The sequence below is a fragment of the Pteronotus mesoamericanus genome, unplaced genomic scaffold, assembly GCF_021234165.1.
Source record: "Pteronotus mesoamericanus isolate MK-2021 breed Mesoamerican mustached bat unplaced genomic scaffold, CSHL_Meso_final contig_116, whole genome shotgun sequence".
In the NCBI taxonomy this organism is placed as follows: Eukaryota; Metazoa; Chordata; class Mammalia; order Chiroptera; family Mormoopidae; genus Pteronotus; species Pteronotus mesoamericanus.
Genome location: NW_026555027.1, coordinates 9,699,020 through 9,726,332, shown reverse-complemented (window position 1 = coordinate 9,726,332; position 27,313 = coordinate 9,699,020). Strand labels below are relative to the sequence as shown.

Below are 27,313 nucleotides of genomic sequence, written 5' to 3'. Positions count from 1 at the left end.
TTAGCAAGGTTGAAGAATGCAAGCTTAAAATAATAAAAATTAATTGCAGTTCTATACAGGAGTCGGCAAAAGTAGCTTAAGAGTTGTGAGTACACAAAGCAGAGTTTATTCTTGTGTTATTATTTATTTATTAATTATTGTATTATTTGTCTATTTATAGTTATTATTTTGTATCCTTACTTACAATTTATATGTTAGGTAACGATGGCTGGTAATTTAACCTACTCTTGCCCCCCTCTGTACAAGAACAATGAACAATAAACAATTGGATCTCAAAATTTTTTGTTTAAAAGTATGACTGACAACAAAATAAAAAAGAAAACCAGTATAAATCTAACAGAATGCTACCCTAAGGAGAACTATAAAAACGCTAATGGAATAAATCAAAAACCACGCGAACAAATGGAGAATCAGACCACGTTCATAGGTTGAGATACTATGAAGCCAGTCACCCCCAAATCGACCTATAAATTCAAGGCAATCTCCATCAAAATTCCAGCAGGCCTTGTTGTTGTTGTTATCAACAAGCTGATTCTAAAATTAGTTGGAAAGGAATAGAAGCTCAAATAGCCCCAGCTCTTGTCTTTCTGCATTGCGGCGGACCCCCTCTTTGTCTTTTCCTCCCATCCACCGCTTCTCTCCCTGGCTGGTCTGTCTGCTCCTCAGCCCTTCTGTTTGTGGGGATGTCCTACAGCAGATGGTCAGCAGTGTCCCAGTGTCAGACCCCTGTTGCCCTGTCACCGACCCTGTCACCGGCAATGTCATGGAGAGCACCTGGGGAGAGGAGCACAGCAGGGCAGGCGCAGGCTGCCACGACTCCAGGTCTTTGCAGTGGTGTTTGTTCAGGAAGCCAAACACAAGTCAGGGCATCAAGCCAGTCTTCAGCCATGACAGGCAGTTTACAAGCTGCAAACTCTTTCCTGTAAATAAACCAGAAGTCATAGGGGCTCCCAGGACTTAGCTCAAAACATCAACACGGAAAGGAAGACGTGGGGAGACACCTGCTTGGACGACAAACACCAAACACCGAGGAGGGTATAAAAGCCAACAGCCCCAGGCACCACACACGCACACACACTCACACACCCACACACTCCTCCCAGCTCACCTCCAGCCCCACTGCCCCGCCATGGCCGCCTCCACCCGGTCCGTCCGCTCCAGCGACCTGAGCTACGGCAGCCGCGTCTGCCTGCCCGGTTCCAGTGACTCTTGCACCGATGCCCCCTGGCAGGTGGATGACTGTCCAGAGAGCTGCTGTGAGCCCTCCTGCTGCGCCCCCAGCTGCTGCCAGCCCTCCTGCTGTGTCCCCAGCTGCTGCCCCTCCACCTGCTGTGTCCCCAGCTGCTGCCAGCCCTCCTGCTGCGCCCCCAGCTGCTGCCCCTCCACCTGCTGTGTCCCCAGCTGCTTCCAGCCCTCCTGCTGTGGCCCCAGCTGCTGCCAGCCGGCCTGCTGCACGCCCATCTGCTGCAGGCCCGTATGCTGCACGCCCGTCTGCTCCACACCCCTCTGCTGCACGCCCGTCTGCTGCAGGCCCGCGTGCTGTGTGTCCGTCTGCTCTGGGGCCGCCTCCTCGTGCTGCCTGCCCACCCCCTGCTCCTCGGCCTGCTGCAGGCCCTCCTCCTGCGTGTCCCTCATCTGCCGCCCCGTGTGCAGACCCGCCTGCTGCGTGCCCGTCTCCTCCTGCTGTGGCCCCTCCTGCTGCCAGCCCAGCTGCTGCCGCCCGGCCTGCTGCGTCCCCGCCTCGGCCCAGAAGTCCTGCTGCTGACTGAGCACATCTCCCCAGAGCCAGCTGGGCTCAGGTCTCCCAGCCACCCCTCAGTCCCGTCCTGACCCGTGTTAGATGGCTTACCCCACCCAGGATGGGGTCCCCCAGGTCTCCACTGTCCTCACCTGACCGCTGTTCCTGGAATCCCTGATCTTGCTGCTTCCCCGGCCTCTTGCCTCTCAGGAGGCACCTCCACCTGCCCCTGGGTCACCTGTCCTTCCCTCCCCGTTTCTCTGTGGGGTCACTTGACCGCCACTCTCATCTTGTCAGCATCTCCTTGGGCGCCCCAATAAACTCTCTTCATCACCTGATCGCTTCTGGCACCTGATTCCACGGGGAGGGGGACGGGAGGGGAGGAACACGTGATTTTCACCAGACATTGGTCTCCAGGCCCAGGTGTTTCCAGGAATGAGCGACCAAGAAATCCCAAAGGGCAGTGGCCTAGGTCCTTTGGGTGGGGCACCTGGTGGGACTCACCCCCAAAACAGGAAGCTCAGTGAAGGAGTGGCCAGAGGCCATGTGACCCACTGTGAGGCAAGTGGATTTTGCTGAATTAGTCATTAAATTAAACAGGAGGAACATGGAGGCTTTTAACTTCTTTAGAATAATAGTTGCATGGAATTTGGGTCGCAGTGTAACATGGGCAAAGACTTGCTAAAAATAAAATGATACTCGGTAATTCTGTTATAGATCTCCTTTAGCATTAGGTTTCATCACTTTCAATTCTTTATTCTTTTAATTAATTGTGTTAGGCTAGGGATTAATAGACTCTACATTGCAATTGCTTATAATGAAATATACATTGTTTCTACAGTTGATGTGGCAGGGGCTGCTGGTGTTTGGAGGTCACGTTGTGTGTGAGGCCACCATCGTGGTGGGAGGTGTGTGGTTTTTAAATTGTGGTAAAATACACATCACATGAAGTTTACCATTTTAATCATTTTAAAAAGATTTTACTTATTTATTTATTTTTAGGGGAGAGGAAGGGAGGGAGAAAGAGAGGGAGAGAAACATCGGTGTGCAAGAGAAACATCGATCAATTGCCTCTCACACGCCCCCCAATATGGGACCTGCCCACAACCCAGTCACGTGCCCGGACTCGGAATTGAACGGGCCACCTTTCACTTTGCAGGACGAAGCTCAACCAACTGAGCCACGCCGGCAGGCGTGCACAGCTCAGTGGCGTTAAGCACATTCACACTGCGGGCAGCCGCCGCCACCGTCCAACTCCAGAACGTTTTCATTTTCTGAGAATGAAACCCCGCCCCCTTCCAACACTCCTCATCCTGCCCACCCCAGCCCCTGGCCCCCACCCTGCTCCACTCTGTCCCTGTGAATGTGGCTCATCCAGCAGCCTCCTGCTAGTGGAATCACACAGCATTTGTCCTTTCGTGACGGCTTATTTCACTCAGCATAATGTCCTCCAGGTTCGCCCACGTTGATGTAGGAACTTCCCTTTGAAGACCGAAAATAGTCCTTGGATAGACCACGTTATTTACGCTTATCCCTTCATCCATCAATGGGCAGCTGGTTTGCGTGTGTTTTAAGCTCTTGTGAATAATGTTGCAGTGAACATGGATGTACAAATAATCTCTTCGAGCCCCTGCTGTAAATCTACTTGGATTTATGACAAATGGTGGAGTTGCTGGACCACATGGTAGTTCCGTTTTCAGTCTTTTGAGGAGACGCCACACTGTTTGTCACAGCGGCTGCCTCATTTTGCATTCCCACCCGCAGTGAACGAGCGTTCACGGTCCACCACGTCCTCTCCGGCACTTGCTGTTTTCTGTTTTCCTGGTACCAGCCACGGTCGCGGGTGTGAGCAGTGCTCTTGGTTTTATCACAGGCAGGGTCACGACAGCAGGCCCTGCGCTGGGAGCTGGGCCCTCACTGCCCACACTCGCCTGCCCCACGCTCGCCTGCCCCACCCTCACCTGCCCACCCTCACCTGCCCACCCTCGCCTGCCCCACGCTCACCTGCCCACGCTCACCTGCCCCACCCTCGCCTGCCCCACCCTCGCCTGCCCCACGCTCACCTGCCCACCCTCGCCTGCCCCACCCTCGCCTGCCCCACGCTCACCTCCCCACCCTCACCTGCCCCACCCTCGCCTGCCCCACGCTCACCTGCCCACCCTCACCTGCCCCACCCTCACCTGCCCACCCTCGCCTGCCCCACCCTCGCCTGCCCACCCTCACCTGCCCCACCCTCGCCTGCCCACCCTCACCTGCCCACCCTCACCTGCCCCACCCTCGCCTGCCCACCCTCACCTGCCCACCCTCACCTGCCCCACCCTCGCCTGCCCACCATCACCTGCCCACCCTCACCTGCCCACGGTCTCTTGCAGAAGAATGAGTACCTGTTCACGGTGGTGGCGGAGGGGCCGGATGCGCTGCTGCTGGGCCTGCGCTACTCCCCCACCCGGCTGCACTTCCTTTTCCTCAGCGAGGACACAGCCGGCACCTGGCAGACCCGTGTGTCCTTCCGCAGCCCAGCCCTGACGGACAGCCAGTGGCACACGCTGGTCTTGGCGGTGTCTGAAGACTCCTTTTCCCTCACCACGGACTGCGGCGTCCCCGTGGACATGTAGGTACCAGGATGCCGGGGAGGGTCGTGTGATGCTGTGTGCTGCCTGGCAGCCCGAGTCCAGTGTGGACACCCAGCGGCAGCTCCAGGTGTGCAGTGTGCGCCCTGGCGGGGCCAGGCTTGTGGAGAGACCACCGTTAGAAACATGCATTGTGGCAGGGCTGCCCGGGCCACCGGCAGGTGGGTGGCAAACCTGTCCCCAAGAAAGGCCATGGTGGTGTAATGGAAAGCAGATCCAGCAGGTGCCACTATGAAAGCCGACTCTCAAGAGGCGGGTGCTGATGTGAAGGAAAGCGGTTTGTTTGCAGATGCCGGGCACCTGGAGGACGGGGGACTCAGGTCTCAAAGCCCATCTCCAACTCTTAGTGGAAACAGAGACTTTTATAAAGAAGGAGAAGGGACCAGAACAAAGAGACCAAGGGAGGGGATTGCAAAGTCGTCTACATGCAGACGAGCACAGTCCTTTCCCATGGGCAAGTGATGGACCGGAGTGCGTCATCCTGGTTTTATATCCTCCTGGCTCCACGATCCACGGTCAGCAAACCTCCCAGAGCCGGGATGCCTGAAGCCTAGGGTCTGCATCTTCTGAAGTTAGTGCCTAGGATTCTTATACAAACATTTTCTTCATCACAAGCCACGTGTCAGTCAGAGTCAGCACTTACAGAAACAATGTCAAGAGAATGGTGGGCGGGTTACAATTCCCTACCGTTAAAATTTTCTGCTCTTACAGCAGGGCTGGGACAAGGGCAGGCACCAGCCTGAGAGCAGCGGGCGGCGGGCCGGGGAGCCGACACCTGGCTGGGGGTTTGGGCTGGGCGATGAGTCCAGGCTGGGCGATGAGTCCAGGCTGGGCTCGACCGGGGGATGCGCCCTGTGGAGCGCTGCGACCATGACACGGGGCCGCGTAGCAGAGCCACGCGGGAGCTGTGGCCCGGCTTGAGGCCCGGGTCTTGCTGTGTGACTTTCAACCTATCATTTAACCTCTCTGACTCAGTTTTCTCATCTGAGATGAGGGGGTAAATAGTCACTAAAACTTCAGATACACATGCAGGGTAAACCTTAGAGACTTTGACACAGCCCTGGGCACATGGAAGCCTGGGTTTGTTTCTTCTCCTTGCCGTCGCCTGGTTTCTGTCATCTGTAAGTCAGAAAACTGGGCCAGGGAACTGTGAGTCCCTGCGGCCTGGCCTGCCGACGGGCCACACGGCCCCTCGGCAGCCGTCCTTGCCGAGAGGGGCCGGGGAATGGTCCGGTACTTCGTACCAAATATTGCTCTCAAAGGCAGAATCTCACTCTGCTTCGTTGTTATGAAACGTATTCCATTATAAAAAGGAACCGTAACATTTATACACTTTGTTTAAACATGTCTCACTCACCCCTGCTCCCCCACCATGCCCCCCAACACCAGGGCCTTTATTGGACCATGACTCCCCAGGGGCCGAGAGCCAGCAGTGGGGCGGCTCCGTGAGGGGCGGGGGCAGGAGGCCTGGCCAGGGGCGGGGCAACCGGGGCTGAAGGGGTGGTGACCAAGGATGAATTCAGGCGCTGGGCCAGAACTCGGGGGGCCCAGGAACTGTGCAGACACGGGGCGTCTGACAGTGGTAGGGAGCTGATCTTGCAGCGGCCAGCTGCAGCCAGATGGCAAAGACTGGCAGGAGCAGCTGCTTTTACAAGAGGACGTGGCATCGTGACGACAGACGCTGGACCGGGAGGAGAAAGCACGTGCCTGGTTTTTCTGCGCCGGGAGCTCAAGCCACGCAATCCTGTCCCACAGGATGCCCACCTTCTCACCCGCCCCTGAGTTTGGCCCCCACTTATACATTAAGATCCAGCTCCAGCCACATTTTCCAACACCCTCAAGTCACCAGGAGAGACCCCCCTCCTGCCCTGACACCCTCTGTCCCCCAAGGTCTGGGAGCCCAATGCTGGGAGAAGCCACGGGAGGTTCCTGTGTAGCGGCAAAGAGCCACCTTAGCCCCCGGAAGCACACGCTTTTGCAGAAGACCCTTGTTCTGGGGCAAAGGATGCCCCTCAAATTCACGTCCCCTGGACCCAGGAATGGGACCTGATGAGAGAGAGCACCTTTGCGGGTGTGATTTTGCTAAGTTGAGGTCACAGTGGAGAGGGTGGGCCCTGACCCAGTAGTGACTGGTGTCCTTTTAAAAAGAGGAGAAGCTAAGAGGAGAAGCCATGGGATGGTGGGGGCAGAAAGTGGAGCGATGCAGCCACATGCCGGGAGCCCCCAGGAGCCCCCAGGGGCCCCCGGGAGCAGAAGAGGCGGAGGGCCCTCCCCTAGGGCCTCCAGCAGGAGTACGGCCCTGTCAACACCTCAGGGTTGGACTTCTGGCCCCCAGGACTGAGGGGGAATGACTGTCTGTGGTTTAAGCCCCCAGCCTGTGGTACTTTGCTGCAGCTGCCCCAGGACACTGACGCGTCCCACGTGTGGCACTGCCCTGTCCTTTTCTACACAAATGGCCCATGCTGCTGCTCTCCCACGGCCCTAAAACCCTCATCCACTGTTTTCAGACTGTCTGACGTGCCCTTTCCGGCCACCCTGTCTGTGCAAGGAGCCCGGTTCTTCGTCGGCAGCCGGAGGAGGACCAAAGGCCTGTTCACGGTAGGCTCGGTGGGGCTGCCGGCTCAGCCCTCCCACTTGTGCTCACAGAGGGGCTGCCACCAGGGATCTGCTGTCCCGAAGCTCTGGCTCCACAGGTTGTCAAGTGTGTCACATGGGAAGGAGGAACATGAGGCTCAGTGGAGCGCCTCCTGTGCCAGGCACACCTGACACAGGGCCTCTACCCTTGCTGTTCCCTCCTCCCGGCATGTATGTCACTGTTACAGCCACAGCTCATGCCCTACACCCCCAGGGCCCTGCCCTATGTCCTCTTCCCATGGGGAGGGGCTTTTGTTCCCTTGGTGCCAGCAACTAGAACCGTGCTTGATGTATGGCAGAGGTGCTCTGTGAATATTTACTGATGGCGTGCTTGGATGGATGGGTGGATGGATGATGGATGCATGGATGGACGATGGATGGATGGGTGGATGGATGGATGGGTGGATGCATGGATGCATGGATGGATGGATGGATAGGTGGATGGATGATGTATGCATGGATGGACGGTGGATGGATGGGTGGAAGGATGGATGGATGGGTGGATGCATGGATGCATGGATGGACGATGGATGGATGGGTGGATGGATGGATGGGTGGATGCATGGATGCATGGATGGATGGATGGATGGGTGGATGGATGATGGATGGATGGGTGGATGGATGGTGGGTGGATGCATGGATGCATGGATGGATGGATGGATGGGTGGATGGATGATGGATGCATGGATGGACGATGGATGGATGGATGGGTGGATGGATGGATGATGGATGCATGGATGGACGGTGGATGGATGCATGGATGGGTTGATGGATGGGTGGATGGATGATGGATGGATGGATGTATGGGTGGATGCATGGATGCATGGATGGATGGATGGATGGGTGGATGGATGCATGGATGGATGATGGATGGATGGACGATGGATGGATGGATGAACACATGAAGAGATGGGTGAATGGATGGACAGATGAATGGATGGGTAGATGGATGGTGGATGGATGGACAGATGAACGATGGATGGATGGATAAGTGGGTGGGCAAATGGATGCATAAGCAACATTGACCAGTCACCCCAGGTTAGTCCACAGGAAAGTCCCTTCGTGGTGAAATGGCCTTAGGAGGCTGTGCAGCTCTCCACTGAAACTCCCTGTGCTCCCCCTATAGCCAACATGCAGACTCTTCTCTCCTAGCTCTAGAGATGGTTAGAGCTACACGTCCCGCCACACCTCCTCCCATCCCCCAGGGTCTCAACATGCTCGCCCTCTCTCTGCAGGGCCTGGTAAGGCAGCTGGTCCTGCTGCCCGGCTCGGACGCCACCCCGAGGCTGTGTCCCTGCAGGAACGCTGACATCGTGCTGTCCATCCCCCCTATCCTGCAGGGCCTCACGGGGAAGCCAGAAGACAACGAGGTGCTAAAATACCCCTACGGTGAGTAAGCCCTCTGCCCCCCCACAAGGCTTCTTCCTCCAGAGCCGCCAACTTCCGCCTGCGGCCTGTGTTGCCCCCAGAGCAGCGTTTGGGGCCTTTTCTCCTCTTCCCTCCCCAACATACATCTGAACCTCAGCCCCTGCCCCAGTGGGGACCCCACCTTTGCAAGGCACATTTTCATTTTCCATGAGCCCCCTGCCCAGGTTTGCTTTTTTGGTTTCCGTTTTTACCTTCCTGATATAAAAGTACGAAGTTGACTATTTAAAACACAGCCCCTGCCAGGAAGACTCCAAGTCCTGCCGCCCTCCTCCCCCCCGCACCTTAACCCCCCACTCAGCAAGGTGGGGAGACAACCTGGCCCTTTCCCCAGCTTCACAAGTCCAGGTAGCACCCCCAACCGTGAGCAGGGTGACACTGATATCCAGTCCCAGCACTGTGTTTCCAAGTCCCTGAGCAAGAGGCCTCGGGGGCGTCTTCCTCAGGCGACCGAGGCCACTGTAACCAGAAGGAGCCTCAGGAGCAGGATTCGGCCCCCAGGTTTCCGCCTGGCACTGCGAGGAGTCAAGGACACGCTGTGTCGCAGCCTGGCCTTCAGGCCTGGCTATTGTGCAGACATCGCTCTGAAGGGGCCACGGAGCATCATTAGGACATGTGTGCTGGACCTGGGATGGCGGTGTAATTCTGAAACGTGATGGGATCAAAATGCCACAGAACGAACCAAAGTGGAAGTTCAGATAAACTCACGCCAACGGATCACAGACCTGGGAGGCGAGCGAGGCGCGCCGTCATCGCTGAAGGTTTTCAGAAGAGCTGGAGACCCGAGGGAGGGTGGAGGCACGGCCTCCTGGAGCCGCTGCAGGGAGCTTTGTGACATCCTGCTGCGCGGACCCTCCTGAGGCGCTCTCAGGTCTCACCTGCCCCCGGAGGCCGGTGGAAGGCCCTGAGCAGGTCCTCGAAGCCCAGCTTCCAAGGCAGAGGCAGGAGCACTTCTTCCAGGGAGCGCGTTTCCACCGGACACTCATCCTCCCTGTCTCCTCCCAGAAACCGACATGAAGGTGACGCTGGGACCCCGGCCTCCATGCACCAAAGAGGAGGATGCCCAGTTCTGGTTTGACGCCGGGCGGAAGGGGCTGTACCTGTGCGTGGGCAGTGAGTGGGTCTCCGTGCTCGCAGGTGAGGTGGAGAGGAAAGCCGTGGCTCGGGGGCTCTCTGGGGCTAGCGTCACATAAGAGCAGGAAATGCCCCCCTGAGAGCAGCCAGCCCTCATGTTTAGTCTGGACCACACATGGGCAGATGGAGCTTGTCTCCTCCCCTCGACCCTATCCATAGAAGAGCATGGGGTGCCTCCCTTGTGGGGACCCCGCCCACTCCCCTCACACTCTGCCTGTCCTCAGAGCGTAGATTCAATGGGACGATACCGGAAGGGTAGTCCTGGGCGTCTGCAGCAAAAGGGAACCGGCTCCAGCTGGGCTGCTCGCCAGCTCCTGACTCCACCCTGTAGTTCCTGCCGGGGCACAGCCTTTTGTAACATCAGTGAGCATGGGAAATGGCTCATAAGGATGTGATACATCGATTCCACCCCACGAGTACCCCTGGGGGTCTATGGACCCTGAAACCCACGCAGCCCAAGCGGGCTGTTTGATGGGCCTCTGAGGGTGAACAGGCACTCCAGGAAAATTGCCCTTGCCCCACGCTAATGCCCCAGGGTCACGGCTCAGGGTCCGGGGGTCATGCTCCCAAGACAGTCCCTCCAGGCTTCCCTTCTGGGAAGCGTTAACCAGGTCTTGATATCTCTCTCACAAGCCAAAGAGAAGCTGGACTATGTGGAGGAACACCAGAGCCTATTCACGAACTCAGAGACGCTGGGCATTGAGGTCTTCGTCATCCCTGAGGCCGGGCTCTTCATAGCAACCGCCAACCGTAAGACCATGTCTGCTATCTACAAATGGACCGACGGGAAGTTCGCCTCGTACCAGAACATCCGCACACACCAAGCACAGTCCTGGAGGCATTTCACCATCGGGAAAAAGGCAAGTTGGCATGCATCTTTTTAAGTTGCAAAACCCCACGGCATCCAAAGTTGGGCTGTTTACATAGCTTCTACAGGGAAAGCATGTCTCATGGTTCCAAAGCCTTTTTCCGGTTCTAAACGGCTTTCGCAGTCAGACTTAGCTGCATCTCTAAGGCCAGACTGTGACATTGGGCAAATCTGACTTCTGATGCAATAGAGCCAAGGTCATTTCTAAGATGCCACCCAGGTCTGTGTAAACCCATCAAGGCTAACTTAAAAACAAGTTGCTGGACTTCGGTCATTGGACTGAGACCCGTTAATAATGCAGAAATTATTTCAGAATAGCAACTAATCTACCCAACTGATCCTGCCTTTTCTTCACAAATACCTAGGACACATGATGTCCAAACAGAGGGGAACAGGCCCCAGGAGGCCTGGAGTGTGTGACCTCGCTGACCGCCCCTCTTTCCAGCCAGGGCTACACTGAGCCAAGCTCCTGTGAGTGGAGGGTCCGAGAGGGATGTCCTTTCCCCATAGTGGTCAATTTCCTCCCCCAGCTCCTTCTACGCCCTCACCTTCCCATGCCTCTCCCCAGGTCGTTCACTCACCTACGCACATGTGCCGGGTGCAGCCCTGCCCCCACCCCTACCCACCTGTTGGGATAGAACAGTGAGCAAACAGGCGAACTCCTGTCCTGCAGTCGCTGGCGGCCCACCACAGTTCTTGTGTCAGATCCAATGTGGTGAATGAATGGCTTGCTCTCTAGTTATTTGGCTGATGATGTTTTAAAGGTGCTTGCCCTGGCTGGTGTGGCTCAGTTGGTTGGAGTATCATCTCATAGACCAAAAAGTTGCGGGTTCGATTCCCAGTCAGGACACATTCCTGGGTTGCAGGTTCGATTCCCAATCAGAGCACATACAAAAAGGCAACCAATCGATGTTTCTCCCTCTCTCTCCCTCTCTCCCTTCCATTCCCTCTTTAAAAGCAATGAAAAGTGTCCTCAGGTGAGGATTCAAAAAATAAAAATAAAATTTTAAAAATGGTAACTTTACATCAATGAAAAATTGGGAAATTCAGAGAAATGGGAGAAAATCTGTCCGGCCACCCGAGCAGATGCAGGGCTTACTTGGGCATCCTTGCCTCCTGCCCCAGAGCACATGTCCGGCACACCGAGCTTCTGGCTCCTGCTACAGCCGCATACGCGAGCCATCGTGCCCGCTGGTCATGTGACACGTAGGAGTTTCTGTGTCGTACGTGGCTGTTTGTCGTACGTGACAAACATGTTTACTGTAGGACTGGCATTGAGACTTTCCCTACTCAAACAGGAGATGAAGAACATTTTTGCACATGAAGCGTCTCCTGGCTTGGGAAATAGAAATGGCAGTAATGACTGGCGGATATGGACACATTTAAGGGTTTTAAACGTAGTGAACAAATCTGCAGATGGCCAGGGCTCCCAGGCTGTTCTGCGCTGTTTGGACAGAGCCGCTGGTGCTCAGAAACCTCTCGCTCCAGGCCCTGGCTGTGAGCACGGGAACCGAGTGTCCTGGGCCCTCTCTTCCAGATCTTCCTGGCTGTGGCCAACTTTGACCCCAACGAAAAGGGCCAGGAGTTCTCCGTCATTTACAAATGGAGCCAGAGAAAGCTGCGGTTCACGCCCTACCAGAGGGTGGCCACCCACAGCGCCCGAGACTGGGAGGCCTTCGAGGTGGCTGGGGAGCACTTCCTGGCCGTGGCCAACCACAGGGAAGGTAGGGGCTGTGACCTTCACCCGGAAGGGAACCATCCCAGGGGCAGGCGTGACTCACCTGCAAGGCTCATTTTCATCTCATTGGAAATGATCATAAATCACACCAGCCCGATTCCTCAGGATCTGTAGTCTGATGGTGGCCTCTAAGGGTGATCACAGCTGAGCACCTCCTTACCTGTCCAGGTAGGCAGACAGGTGGTCTGTGCCTGCCCTGAGGAGAATCACCACAGAACTGTGGGTCACCTGGCTGCACAGACTGCCTCATTTAAAACTAATTAGCCAAGTAATTAACTTGCTAACTAGGTCACCTGCCCTTGAGATGCTCTGGCTGACACAGGTTGGAAGGTGAGCTCTCTGACCAGCCGGCCCAGGGCCGGGCAGGGGGCGCCGGCAGGGACAGGCTGAGGGAGTCGGGGAAAAGATGTGGACTTGTTTCCGAGAACAGGTTGTCCTTCTGTACACAAATTCCATGTGACATGTGGAAAGACAGGCGGGGGGGCGGCTAGTAAACCAGTGCCTGCCCCTAGTGACCTCAGTGAGCCCTTCTCCATCCTGCAACTAGAGGGATGGACAGGGTCAAGGTGGCGGCCAGCCCTACAGAGTGTCTCTAGCTCAGGCCTCAGTGGGCTCCATAGCTCTGTGCTTATCCGAGTCCGAGACCTGCCAGGGGTCTCTGTGGGGGCCTGAGGAAGAGTCCCCACCACCAGGGCTCCCTGTAGAAGCAAGTGTCCCAGGAGAGACTGGCCCGGAAGGGGTCCAGGAGCATGATGCCTGACCTGTGGGAGAGAGCAGGAGCCAAGGGGACACTGGGCAGTGTGAGAGGTGAGGCTGGGGAGAGGCGTTCGGGGTCCACCTCCAAGACCTTGGAAGGCCATAGTGGGGGCCTGGAGCCACCCAAAGGGGGGGGCCCACTGAGGGTTTTCAGCTGCGCAGAGGCTGAGGTGTCATCATGTCAAGAGTGTCATCTCTGGGGAGTGAGCAGGTGCAGGAGAGTGTCGGATGAGCAGGGTCACCTGCAGAGTGGCCCCAGGCCTGGCTGGACTGGACAGGCCGCAGGGGCCCTGGGGTAGAGTCCCAGCCAAGGCCGCATCAGGCCACGGAAGTCTGTCTTCCCTCCCTCAACACAGCTGCTTGGGTTCCAGGTGACAACCACAACATCGACAGTGTCATCTACAAGTGGAACCCGAGGACACGCCTGTTCGAGGCCAACCAGACCATCGCCACTTCTGGAGCCTACGACTGGGAGTTTTTCACTGTAGGGCCCTACTCATTCTTGGTGGTAGCCAACGCCTTCAACGGCACGTCTACGAAGGTGCACTCCCACCTGTACATCTGGCTGGTCGGCTCCTTCCAGCTCTTCCAGTCTTTCCTGGTAAGAAACTGCCCGTGTGCCCCGTGCTCCCCACCGCACCTCACCTCGGATCCCACGCCAGCGCCCGGGGATGCAGGACTGGGGAACCCCAGCCAGGATCAGCTCCCCGGGCCTGGGCCTTCACCCTTGAGCGTCCACCCCAGGCGCCTCCCCCCGTATAAGGCTCAGGCTGAGCCACATTGCCCACAGCTGCCTCTGTGTCCCCCCAAAAGAGTCTGGGGAGCCCTAACATGAGAGGGGTGGGGAGATGCTTTAGGGGAAGCGGGACTGGGGTGAGGCCTCATTCTTGGATCACGGTGACAAGCGGCTCAGGTTTGCTGAGCAGGGACCTCGTGAAGCTCCCCCGCCAGGATCTTAACCTGCTTCTTCTCACTCCATTCTCACAGCCACCCTGTAAAGTAACTTCTGCCACTAGTCCCCTCTTAGGCATGGGAATCTGAGGCATGGAGGTGATGGGGCTGCCCCCCAACAGAGCTGGGACTGGAGCCCAGGCGGCGTGGTGCCACGGCTTTATTCAGCATGGGAAAGGTTCTTTCTGAAACGCGAGCTCCTCACATGATGTTGGTCGTTTGCTGGTCATGGCTGTGGCATCTGACAAATGCCAGGACTCCCAGAAATGGCACCAATGTCTTGGGTTAGAGGAGAACGTGCTTGGGTGTGTGGGTGCCAACGTGAATGTGTTCGGCAACGGCTACCATGGGGTATGCCCGGGGCGACAGGTTCTCTGACTTGGAATTAGAGCCCAGGACCATGAGAATGGAGGTGCAAAAGCATCTGGGTCTGGGGTGGGCCGGGGCTACACTGCGGGTGATAAACGGGTTCCCAGGGATGCCTGGACTAGCGGGGACTGAATGAGAACATGGCCTCGAGCAGCAGGGAAGGGGCCACGCAGGGGCCTGGGAAGCCGAAGGGTTGGCGAGCGGCCCCACAGGGAGCGTGCACAGGCAGCCCAAGGAGGGGCTGAGGGAGCTCACGCGCCTGCAGCTCAGCACGCCCGGGGGCTTCAGGGAGATGGGCCAGGATCTGAAAGGGACGGAATCATATCGAAGGAGGGACTATGGTAGGAACTGAAGCCTTTGTTCCAAAAGAAGACTCAGGTCATTGTCTCCAAGTCTTTAACGGATGAGCCAGCGCAGGGAGCAGAGCTCCAGGGGGTTCTCAGAGCAGCGTCTGGCAGCCCGGCACAGAAGGGCAACCAAGCCGGGTCCCCAGCAGGGCCGTCAGAGCGTGCGTGTGGTGTGAGGAGGGTCCCTGCAGCGGGTGGGGAGTGCCCTTTGGAGATTATCATACTACAGCTCCCAACACCGTGGCCCTCAATTGCCTGCATTTGAACAAAAAGGTGCAATACAACAAAAGGCCCACTTAGGAAGGTCTTTATGGCAGCACATCACCGAGGGCCACAACTGGCAGGCGGGGCCCCAGGTCCCCAGAGCATGGCCTGCCAGGGACAAATCCAGCCACCGCCATCCTCACCACTAAATAGACTAAAATAGACAACTGAGGGTCTCCAGATATTAGACAGGAGGCCTGAAACATGGAGGCTAAAACCTATACATATATTCACACTGGGAGAAACTGAGCTAGTTCTAGAAACAGAGGAGAATTTTTAAAAATTACAATTGTCTTCAGAAGTATTCAAGAAGATATTCCATTTATGAGGTAAATACGGAACGCCACTAACAGGAAGAAGTCCTTCGAGATTAAAATATGACTGCTGGCACAAGAAGACACTCATCAACACAATTGGAAAAGAAAGGTAAGGAAATCTTCCAGAACATAGAATAAAAAGAAAAAATAGAATCAACCAGGAATCTGAGAGCCGGCTACCCAGAGTGCTGGAAAGAGTGAAGCAGGAAAAGGAGCAATGGAATTAGCAAAGAAAACTCTGAGGTTCTTCCCAAACCAGGAACGTGAGCCTTCAGGTTGCAAGGGCCCTGAGACCGAGGGGATGAGAGCCACACGAAACTCGCTCCAAAGCAGCCTGTGGATGTTGTAACTGGAGACCTGCTTTCACACCCTAGCCCAGGAATGGGTGTGGGCAAACTGCTGACACCCATTGGCTGGCACTGGTCACATGACCCAGCCTAGCTGCATGGGATGCTAGGAAATGTGGGGGAGCACCCAGAAGGTGGTGTCCTTGCGCACCTGCAGACACGGCCATCAACCCGACACAGGAAATCAGAATCAGAGGCAGTGGATCCCACCGGGGTTGTTGGGAATTCAGAATGAGAACTGGTGTCCATTCTAGAGACCGTCAGCCTGGATCCCACAGCGGGAGGGTCCAGGAGGGAGGATTATGGCAGGAGAGGAGGACCGCGTGGACGCACACGGGCTGAGCACCTTAAAGACATGAAGGCAGCACAGGCAGCAAGTGGGAAGACCCGCAGGAAGAAACCCCAGGAGGAGACGTTCACCGGGGGGGTTGGCTTCACGGGGCAGGAGAGCATGGCTCCCAGGGAGAGGAGGGGCCCGTGAGGCGCTGGGAGACACGATCACATGCAGAGATGGTCCTTTTGCCCCCAAAAAGGAGAGGGAAGGAGGAAGAGAGGGTTTTAGGAAGAAGCAGTTAGGAACTTGTTGAAAAGCAGCAACGTGCAGCACGCAGGGTCCACGTGTGACTGTAGCACACGTGGAGAGTCTGTTTGACCCACATGCAGGGACCATCCCCAGGGTTGGCACAGAGGTCGTCTGCCATGGACGTGATCACAGCTGCGCCCTTGGCTCTGGACAGTATAAATGCAATAGTGTCATCTCAACTTTAGAATCATTAGTGGATGAAGCCTAGGGTTCGGTCTGGGGTGTCACACTGATTGTATAGGTAGAGGGACAGCCCAGGCAGCTTGGAGGGAGGACACAGGAGATGGAGGGAGACTCGGGGCCTCATGTCTTCGTCCTGGAGGCCACAGCAGGGCATGAAGAGAGGATGCCAATGCCGCCCACCAGGAATCAGAGGGCCTCCCCAACACCGGCTGAGAGGGAGGGTACCCCAGGCCCTAGGCAGGGGCACCTAGGCCAGGCAGGAACAGGCGGGAGCACCCAATTCAGCAAGACCCCATGGTGCCGGGCCCCACCCTGTACCCTGGCACAGTGTTCTCCATTCCCGACAGCCTCATCCTGAACCCCTGGAATTTCCCCCAATGGCCTGCTTTTTGTTCCCCTTTTTGAAAAGCCTTTCTGCCACTCACAGAGATTTTCAGAGGGAGGTCTGCGGCTACACGTGCTCAGCCAGCACGTGATTCCACCTCAGACCCATTTAACAGATGAGAAAAACCAAGGCTGGGAAGTGAGGGGACCTGGCCAGGGACCTAACACTGGTGAGTGGCAGAGGCAGCTGTCCACACATGTCCCTGTGTCCACACAAGTTCCCCTCTCCAGGCCTGCACTGTCCAGGTGAAGTCTGGCACGCAGTTTATGCACAGAGCTGTCTCCTTTCCTCCCATGCATGTGCCTCAACCTACCAGCTCGTCATCAAAAAGGGCGAGGACAAGACACTGGGTCTTGCTGAGCAGACTCACCAGGGTCTTTACCTGCTCTGGGAAGCAGGGAGAAGGGAGTCCCCGAAGGTGGTTACAGGATCCATCCTGAGTGATGTCGGTGAGGGTTGATAACGGCACTCGCAAGGACGGAAATCTTCCAGGAGCCAGGACCCTGGGGCTTCCTGGGTGCTCGGGGCACTGCGGTTGCCCAAGCTCTGCAGGCATCCATGGGAGCCCCGGGCAGGTGGCAACGCTGCACCCTGCCTGAAGGCTGCCTTCTCTTACAAGCCGCAACTGTTCACACCTCGATAATTCCTCAAAACCCACAAAATTCCACTTTCATGTTTTGCCAGCATTTTTCGTACTGTGTTTAAGTCCTTTCAGGCCTTGAAGATGCCTCGATGTGTTTACTGTTTGGTTTGGAGTTTTGCAACATCTTTCACGACCATAAGCTTTGAAGCAGGAGAGGCTGGATGCTTGGAGAGCACGCATGCAGGGAGAGGCACCGAGGGTTCGGGATGCAGTGTGGGCGGTGTTTGCAAAGCTGTGCACACTGTCCTTGCTGGGAGGGGCACCAGGTGGGTCTGGGCAGCGTGGAGCTTCTGCTCCCGAGGAATCTGGGCCGTGCAGGGCTTTCGCCCACGTGTGAGTGGAGGCTGGCTGCCCGCCCTCCCACCAGGGATTCTCGGACCTTCCTCTGGGTGGCAGCGACCCAGGCTCCAACCACTAGCTCTCGCCATCTCGGATCAACAGAGGGCTGAGCTGGGCATATCCAGGAGGGAATGGCTCTGCGCCTGGAAACCTAGCCTCCCACTGCCTGCTGGGGTTTCTGCTCCCTAAGTGATTGACTGTGGGGCTGTGCTCACATTTGATAATGTGACCGCAGATGGAAGGGGCGGGGGTGAGGATCAGAAATGGTGAGGAAGGCAGAGGGGTGAAGCTGATCAAGGTCTTGGGTTCAGAGTTTGCTGCCTGGGAGGTGGAGCTGAAGGACATGCCCGTGGTGGCTGGGCGTGAGGACACAGAACAGAGTGCCGTGGGGAGGCTGGGGGTGGGAGGGCGGCTGAGTGCCCAGGGCCCGGGGAGAGGGTCAGTGACAGAGGGAGCTGTGGGCTGGGCAGGTGGATGGGATGGGGCATCACACAGAGTGGCCAGTGGGTGTGCGGGTGGCGGAAAACTGCGGGCTTCTCAGAAACAGTCTCCACCAGGGATATATGTGTCCAGAAGCAAATGAAAAGAAAGATGCAAGAAAGTTGGGTTAAGAGCCACCTCTGTAAGGAGGGGAGTAAAAGAGCACCCCCTCTGTGGTCAGCATCAGCCAGAATGACCAGTCAGGTGCTCACGAGGAGAGGGTGCTCCCTCCTGTGACTCCCATTGTCCCTGCGAGGCAGGAGCTGGCAGAGGCCCAGGCAGCACGGCTTGGAGGGGCTGCTGGGCCCAGGGGGCAGCTTGGAGGAGCACCCAGAACTTGGCAGGGGAGTGTGCTGCCCTCCACAGCTCCCCGGGACGGGACCCTTGCCCACCTTAGCCACCTGCCTGCAATGAGGATGGCAGCGTCCCCCCAGGACCCTTTGGGGGCCGCCTGTCTTCCCCCGGCAGTGCCCCTGCCTCCTTCACCCTCTCCTCGGGCGCTCCCAGGCCTTGATTCTTGGCTCCATCAAAGCTGGAACCAAGGGCCTGCTTGCCCTCCCTTGTCCGCTGGTCATCGGGATCCCACGCCTCTCTCAAGGGGGGCTGTCAGAGGCTCCAGGGGCTCCCGGCTGCGCCGTCACCCCCAAAAGGTGCTCCAGAGCCCCTGGCACTGTGCCAGGGCTGGCAGGGCAGGGCTCCAGGGGAATTCCATTCAGATGGAGGGAAGGAGGGAAGGAGGGAAGGGGGGGCCCACCCAGCCCAGCAGGTGCCTGGCCACCTGGGGTCTGGTGCCAGGCAGGGTTTGGCAGGGCGATTTGATGTGGGGATTTCTTCTCTGCAATGAGTCCTGATGCGGTTGGAACCCGGGAGTGGCCTGAGAGTGGGCCCCAAACCCCTACACCCCCTGCTCAGGCTGGTGCGGCCCCAGGCAGGCAGACTCACTTCCCAGAGCGGGGAGCCCAGTCTCTGGCTGGGGGTGCACGTGTTGGCTCCACTCGGCGGGGGCTTCAGGCAGCCACAATGTGGGGATGAGGGGTCGCTGACAGTCAGTGACCACGACCCGGCCAGGCCCCATGCGGGTCTCGGCCAGCCTGTGGCCAGGAAAAATACAGAGGGCCTATTCCATTTGAATTCCAGACAAACAGTAAATAATTTTTTAGTAAAAGCATTGTCCTGAGTATTGCATGGAATACATATAGACTCAAAAATAAAACCGTCATTCCGCTGAAACTCACGTGGACTGAGGCACCTCATACCTGCTGTATCGGGCTCCATCCCCGGTGGGCGCACGGGGCAGAGGCAGAATGACGGCCCCACTGAGCCACACTAACCTGGACACTTCTCCCTGCCTCCCTGCCACCAGCCACTCCTTCCTCTTCTCCCTGTGCTGCCGAAGCCCCAGCACCCTCCGGGGCCCCCTCTGCACACCCTCCATGCTGGGGCTCAGGGCAGGTGTGCGGTCTGAGGGTCGAGTAGCTCAGAGCTCAGGAAGCCCTGACAATTGGGGGCGGGGGGGGGGGTAGGAGGGATCCTCTCATGCAGCTCCTGGCTCCCCGTACTGTGTGGGAGTGCCTGTGTGCACCAGGAGTGTGTGCCTACAGGAGTGTGCGTGTGTGTGCACGCATGTGTGCTTTCCCATTGACACTGGTTCCGCTGCACAGGTCACAGGAGCCTGGGGTCTAACAAGCTGACTCCTGGGGTCTCCTATTTGGTTTCTGCCAAGCGTGTGTGCAACCCTCCAGCCCGCGTGGGCCTTTACCAGTCCCTGTCTGTGCAACAGCCCCGGGATGGCTGATGCCAATAGCCCCTCACGGCCTCTCGTGTCCCAGCCCGCTCAGAGGTTGTGGGGCGGCCCTGGGAAGAGAATGGAGCCGCCTCAGACAGGAGCCGAGTTGAGAGAGGATGGGCTACTCTAGAAAGGCCCCAGTTAGCATTCGGTGACCGCCAGGTGTCCTGGTTCCCTGTCCTTGTCCTAGTGAGTCATCCTTTTGGCTTAAACTTACTTGGTTCCGCTTCTCAGGACGGATCCAGACCTGTTTCAAGAGCTTCTGGCTCTGAGCCCAGCTTAGGGGGCCCCCAGGAATGCTCTCAGCAAGCAGCCAGGCCGGCTGGGCCAAGGCGGCAACATTGCCCTCTGCTGGGCATGGAGGAAGCACCGTCCTAGTGGCGGGACGCTTCCAAAGTGCCTGCCAGGCTGGGCCAGCCAGGCACCGGCCCGGCACTGGACCGGCAGGGACAAGAAGACAGGCCAGGCAGCCTGTCCTGAACTTACAAGTAGGAACATGACGACCCAGGAGGTAACTGACGTGCCAGGAGGGGCAGTCAGGGTAGAGAAATGGAGCCGCTCCCCACCTGTGTAGGCCGCTGCGGCTGCCCCGCACATACCGCCCTGGCTGGGCAGGGCGGGACACTGTTGGCCAGTGTGAGCTAAGAAGCCCCCAGGATGACCTGGGTCAGCATGGGGATGACCTGCCCCACTCCCAGTTTCTGCTGGGAGCTCATCCTGTCACTTTTATTAAAAATGAGTTTATTTTGCCTTCATTTTTGAAGGATATTTGCACTGGTTGCAGAATTCTGCTTTCCACTGCTTTGACAATGTTTTTCTATCGAGGCTGAACTTCCATGGTTTCCAGTGAGAAGTCGAGTTTCTCTGTGTTGGAGGTATTCTCTCGGCTGCTGTTAAAATTTTCTCTTTATTGTCAGTTTTCAGCTACTTGAATAGGATGTGTCTACATGTGGTCTTTAATATTTTTTTCATGCTTTATTTTTTCTACTTCTGTCTCTGATCCTCTTGGCTTAGTGTTTTTAATCTAAGTTGGAAAAATTTTAGCCCGTATTTATTCGAATGCTTTTTCTGCCTCATTCCCTTTTCCTTTCCTCTGCGACTGCGCTTGCATGCAGGTGACACTGCGTTCTATCGCCCCACAGGTCACTGAGGTGCTGTTTGCTTTAACTCTAATCTATTTTTGCCTTTGAATGCTTCATTTAGGATCACTTCAGTGGGCTTGTCTTCTGGTTCACTGATGCTTGGGTCTGCACTGGTGGCTCTTAGCCCCATCCAATAAATTAACGAATATAGATATTATGCTTTCAGCTACAGGATTTCTCTTTGGCTCCTTTCAGAGTTTTCCTAGCTCTCCGAATTTTCTCCTCACTCCTCTCTACATTCACACTTCCCTGTGGGTGGCTGTCATCCTGGTGGTCTTTGCCTGCTAACCGCCATGCGTGCAGTGTCAGCCTATTTCTACCTGCCATGCTATCTTCCGATTATACGTCACATGGCTGCCGTGTTCCCCGCTGGTTAATCCTCTGACCAGTCCTTTCAGCCTCTCAGCTGTGGTTTGTCTCAGGGGCCCTGGACTTTTGCTCCAAGTGTGCAACTCAGGAAGCAGGCAGGGACTTGAGAGAAGCTTGTATGGAGACATTGGGCCCTTCCATGCCCCCGTCCTTCCTAGGACCGTCCCCTTGTGTTTCTGGACACTGTGGAGGCCCCACATCTCACCTCGACTCCCCTGCGCAACCAGCCTGCCGCGGCGGCTCAAGCGCCCTGCCCCCATGCCGTGGGACCAGGAGTGCCCTCAGAGGAGGCGTCAGTTAAACCTGTGTTCAGGGGATGCCTCCCTCCAGGTCCTGCCTGTCCGTGGCCTGCCTCCGTCAAAGGGCCGTGCGTTGTTTAAGGGCCGCATCCGGAGCGCACAGCTGTGACTGGCACCAGGGTCAGTCTAACGTAAGTCTCTCCATCTGTGTCAGAAGCTGAGAGTCTGGAGGTGAAACATTTAATTTCAGTGCAGCTTCTCTAACCTGTGCTTCTGTGGTCCTCAACCGCCTTCTGCTCACAGAGGAGCAGAGACCCCAGCAGCCTCCACAGGCTGTGGGTCGGGGCCTCCAAGGCCATTTACACGCTCCTGCATGAGCCACAGGCTCCTGGCCCAGGGCGCTGCTGCATCTCCCCCCCGCCCCGCCCCATCCTATGTGGCCGCCCTCTGGGCCTCTCCCTGCGCCTGTCCCTTATTCTCCAGGAAAATGTCTCCCTTCACTTCCGCCCCTGCTCTCTCTCTTCAGGGCTCAGGCCAGGGCCTGGATCTGGATTTCTCTGGTGCTCTCTTTGCCATCCACTGGCACCACCATTTCCCCAAGATTCTGGCCGCGAACTGGACATAAGCTTCCTCCTCACAGGCCCCACATGCAAATCAGCTTACGGCGCTCGAGGTCTGGGGCAAACACTCCGTAGCTGGCCTCTCATGCAAAACTCCAGACCTGTTGACCCTGCACACCTCAGCCTTGAGAGTGACAGTGATTTATGGAGCAACAGCGAGCACAGGAACGCAGAGACAGGGCTGTGGATAGAACAAAAGGAGACCCCCCTCAGGCAGGGACAGCTTATAGTAAGAAACACAAGAGGTACCTAGAGGCTGCTTCAGAGTTCGGGGCCAGGCTGGAGGAAACAGGAGGACTCCCTGGAAGAGGGGTTACAGCAGCCATGTAAGTGAAAGCAGGTTGAGCTGCCTGCTGCTCTGAAAACCGATAGTCAAGAGCCAAGTGCTGACGTAAAGGGAAGTGGTTTATTTGCAGGTGCCGGCCACCTGGGAGACGGGGGACTCACGTCTGAAAGCCCATCTCCCCCTCTCAGTGGAGGCTGAGATTTTTATAAGGAGGGAGAGGGGGCCAGAACAGAGAAATCAAGGGAGGGAGTTGGAAAGTCCTCTGCGTGCAGACAAGCACAGTCCATTCCGAAAAGGCAAGGGATGGTCTGGCATGTGTCACCCTGGTTTAGTCATTCTGGCTCCACGTCATCCCGGTTTTATATCCTCCTGGCTCCATGGTTGAAGGTCAGCAAACCTCCCGGAGCTGAGATGCCTGAAGGCTGGAGTGTGTATATTTTGAAGTTAGTTCCTAGGATTCTTACACAAACATGCTGCTCATCTCTAAGCCGCAGATTAGTCAGAGAGTCAACACTTACAGAAACAATGTCAAGAGGATGGTGGGTGGGTCACGATTTCCCACTGTTACAGTTAGACCTTCAAGGAAGGGCGGCACGGGGGCTTGGGGGAGTGGGCGGCACAGATGGCTAAGAAGCCATCTCAGGTCCCTCAGGTGGTGCAGTTCAGGCACAAGCACAGTTGTCACTCCTGTTCATAATGGGAGTGACAATTGATGGGCCTGGGAAATCGAGCAAAGCCAGGTTGGGGAGCGGGGACATGCCAGATGTGCTGGGCTGTCTGTGTGCACACGTGGGGTGGGGGTGGGGGTGATGTTGCCTCCTGGTGGCACTTGGCTGTGCCTGCAGCCTCCCTGTTCACAGTGCGCTCTGCCTCCTCTCGCTCCCTCCCAGACCTTCGGTGCAGCGGACTGGGAAGTTTTCCGCATTGGAGACAGGATCTTTCTTGCTGTTGCCAACAGTCACAGCTACGACGTGGAAATGCAAATGCAGAATGACTCCTACGTCATCAACTCGGTCATCTACGAGCTGAATGTCACGGCACAGACATTCGTCAAGTTCCAGGAAATCCCGACCTGCAGGTATGGCTACGCCGGGCTCTGGTTGGAAGCCAGTGCAGTTCATCCACACAGTGGAATAGTACTCAGCCTTAAAAACGCAGGAGACCCTGACGGTGCTACTACATGGAGAAACCTGGGGGACATCACGCCGAGTGAAATAAGCCAGATACGAAAAGACAAAATACTGTGTGTTTCCACTTAGGAGCCACAGCCACAGAGAGAGGAAGCAGGCGGCGGTGCTGGGGCTGGGGAGTGGGGGGCGGCGGGATGGGGTTTAGTGGGGACGGAGTTTCAGCTGGGGAAAGTGAAGTCCTGGAGACAAACGTTGCCGCTGAGTCGTGCACTTAAAAATTGTTAAAATGACAAATGTTATGTTATATATTTTACCACAATTAAATTTTTTTTTTAATTTTAAGGGAATGGCTGCACTCTGATGTGGCTGATAAAGTCCCCTCCCTCACGCCCAGCCCCCGCTCTGTGGATCTGGGGAGGGACCTGGGCCCCGAGCTCTGGGATTAGGAAAATTGACGAGAAACCAGCACCTGAGCTCTGGCAGTGCCTCGAGTCTGTGCCCTAACGTCTGTCCCCTGACATCGGCCCCCTAACGGCTGTCCCCTTGCTCCCGCAGCGCTCTGGACTGGGAGTTCTTCTCGGTGGGAGAAGATTACTTCTTGGTGGTTGCCAACTCCTTTGACGGAAATACCTTCTCGGTAAACAGTATTATTTACAGGTAAAGAGCTGCCGAAGGCCGCGCCCTTCGTCCCCACCTGGTTCACGGGGGGCAGACCCCCCCTTCTCCACCGGTGACCAGGCTCAGAGCAAGGCACAGGTCTCAAGCCCCGTGGGTCGCCTGGCACGGGGCGCACCTGAGTGCCAGCTGAGTCTGGGTCCTGTCCCTGGGGTCTTAAGTTTGGTGACCCAGAGTTAGGCTGATGCTCATGACTTTGGAGTCTGGCCGGGATGGAGCGTGCGGGCACAGTCTTTTGAGAGTTATTGATATTTTATTCCAGTAAATATTCCTGCCCAGGGCTGTGGTAGGTCTCCCCACTGATCATCTGTCCTTCGGTAACAGTTTACGTCCTCACACAGGCACTGCAGTGTCTTTGTTAAGGTCACCTCTGGGTGTTGTTCACATATGGTCAGCTCAGCACCTGGGGCTTGTCCACCTCCAGCCGCTTTTCGTGACAATTTTTGTCTCTATCCACCCAACCAAATGACCAGTTCTCATAGGTTCCTGGAGCAGAGTGTCGTGGGCGTTCTAAGAACACAGCTGCCTTTGTGAATAAAAGCAACTTTGCCTCCTTACTTCTCATGTTTTTACTGTTTACCTAGTTTCCTCATTTAGCTAGAGCTTCCCAAACGATCTTGAACGGTTTCGCCAGCGGCCAGCAGTCCCCTGTTGTGGATTTGACGAGAGTGGGCTCAGACTCACAGGGTGTGGCCAGACGTGAGCCGCGGCTCACAGGGAGGCCCGTTGCCATTCCTCAGCGCACCGCGTGCCTCTTCTCCCTTCATCTGCCGGCAAAATGACTTATGAGAGCTTTCCTCGAATTCCCGGGATGAGTGCCACTAGATAATATGTAATTACTTACTCTGCCACCGGCTACCAACTGTGTGTGAATGATTTAAGAGTTTTGCGTCTTTAACAGGAAATGAAATTGCTCTGTGGTTTTCTTCGGGGGCCGCACCTTTATGCAGTGGGAAGTGGAGCCTCACTCAACAGGTGTGCGCGGCCCGGCCTCTCCGCCTACGCCTCTGCGCCGGTGGTTTCAATGCTAGGACTGAACCGCTTTTCTCGTGGCCGGGCTACGTCAGCGCTCATGCCATCCTGGCCAGGCCCCTTTTGCTGTGTCTCCGAAGCGGCGTTTCCGGTTTCTGCCCTGCTCATTTGTGTAACCGGGGTTTTTTTTGTCTCTTCTTGGGACAACGTTGCCCCTCTATGATTTACTAGAAGAATCAATTTTCTTTAGGCTAATTTATTGCCATAGAGTTTTCAACATGACGGAGTAATTTTAAAATTCATATAAAAGAATAAATTTTCAGAGATGGCCAAGAAAATTTTGAAACATCAAATCAGTGAAGGAGGCCCTGCCGGCATAGCAGAATTCTGTAAATTATGGCTACTTAATGCGATAAATGTTGTATTTCAAGCCAATGAGAAAATAACGCATTACTAAGTAAAATAATTCTTATATACTCTTTTGCCCATCTGGAAGGAAACAAAGCTAAATTCCTGCTTCATATTACATATAACATAATACATATAATATATATTTATATTATATAGAAAAATAAGCATTTTGAGGATTAAGTATCTAACTGTAAAAAATTAAACAACAGAAATATTAGGGGCAAATGCTAAGATGACTTTTTATAACCTCAAAGTTATACAAGAAGACATGGAAATCTCCTTAAAGAAGGCTAGGAATAATTCATAGGCTGACTACCTAAATTTAAAAGTTTTTCATGGAAAAAGACATCCTATTCAAAATCAAAAGACAAACTACTTACCACACACATGACAGTAAAGGAGCCCCTACAAAGCAGTAAAAGATTTTTTAATTCACAAAAATGAGCAAAATATAAGAACAGGAATTTTCAGAAGAAAAAACGAAAGAGAGAGGTGAATAAACACATTAGAAGTTGCTTTTCTCAGAGCACGAGGACGATGCACTTCTCCCGCCTCCGTCCTTTTGGGTGGGGTGGGGGCACCCTGGCCCTATCCCATCAGGACAGGAATTGCCAGCCATTCTGGAAAGTAGTCTGGAAAAACATTAAAATTAAAACCGTTCGTGCCTTTGACCCAGGCGCCCCACTGTGAGAACTTCACCCTGCAGAAGTGGAACCACCTGTCCATAAATCCCCCATGAAGGCAAAACCCAGAGACCACTGACTGTGTGGGCAGCGGGCCATGGGCTGGGTTTGGGATCCAAACTTGGAGGTGGGGGGGCATGGGGCTGCGGAGCAGCATGCTGGGAACACGCTTCTCTCCCATGGGAAGCCATACCCACACGGTGACAGCTGTGTGTCTGAGGGCACGTGCCTCGATGTCAACTGTGACCCCAGGAGTGGGGAGGATTTCAGCTCGGCTCCTACAGTTCGCTCATCGCAACTTCCAGAAAACTTCCCTGCCACCCCCCGCCCACCCCTCCCGCCCTTGGGGCTGGCCTGAGGGTCCTCTGGTTTGCAGACAGGTTCCTGGGTGGATATGAAAAGCTGCAGGGCTGTGGACAGGGCAAGCTCTTTCTGCCAGGCCTCAGTTTCCCTCTTCACAGGTTCCTAGTCCAGCTCTCTGAGAGTACAACCCAGGCAGCTGTGCAGCGCGGGGACACGGGGCCCCTCCTGGCCGTGCCCATGGAAGAGGCAGGCGGAGGCCTGGAGAGGAGCACAGGAGGCCGGGCTGCACCTTGCAGGGGGTGGGAGTCTCGGGGGAGTGAGCAGCCTGGGCGTGCAGGCAGCTGTGCCCCCTCCCCCGCAAGCAGCCTGGCACAGGCTGCCCACCCCCGGGGCTGACGTGTCTCTCCCGCAGGTGGCAGGGGTATGAAGGCTTCGTGGCTGTGCACAGCCTCCCGACCTTCGGCTGCAGGGACTGGGAGACCTTCCGCACCACAGCCGGCTCCTACCTCGTCTACTCCAGCGCCAAGGAGCCCCTCTCCCGGGTGCTGAAGCTCAGGACGGGGTGA

General features: G+C 56.1%; 2 protein-coding genes across 2 annotated transcripts in view; both read left to right on the top strand.

Annotated features, from left to right (window-relative positions):
- Positions 1 to 27,313, top strand: part of TSPEAR (thrombospondin type laminin G domain and EAR repeats) — a 105,022-nt gene extending 77,709 nt beyond the window's left edge. Inside the window, exons 3-12 of the mRNA XM_054578919.1 lie at positions 4,111 to 4,349; positions 6,876 to 6,966; positions 8,238 to 8,391; positions 9,433 to 9,564; positions 10,195 to 10,421; positions 11,967 to 12,153; positions 13,295 to 13,524; positions 23,464 to 23,651; positions 24,259 to 24,360; positions 27,160 to 27,313. Of these exons, the coding sequence (XP_054434894.1) occupies positions 4,111 to 4,349; positions 6,876 to 6,966; positions 8,238 to 8,391; positions 9,433 to 9,564; positions 10,195 to 10,421; positions 11,967 to 12,153; positions 13,295 to 13,524; positions 23,464 to 23,651; positions 24,259 to 24,360; positions 27,160 to 27,313 (1,704 nt within the window). The remainder of the gene's footprint in view (positions 1 to 4,110; positions 4,350 to 6,875; positions 6,967 to 8,237; positions 8,392 to 9,432; positions 9,565 to 10,194; positions 10,422 to 11,966; positions 12,154 to 13,294; positions 13,525 to 23,463; positions 23,652 to 24,258; positions 24,361 to 27,159) is intronic.
- On the top strand, positions 1,130 to 1,765 carry LOC129075064 (keratin-associated protein 10-8-like). Its single transcript, XM_054579032.1, has one exon. The coding sequence runs from the start codon at positions 1,130 to 1,132 to the stop codon at positions 1,763 to 1,765; it is 636 nt and encodes a 211-aa protein (XP_054435007.1).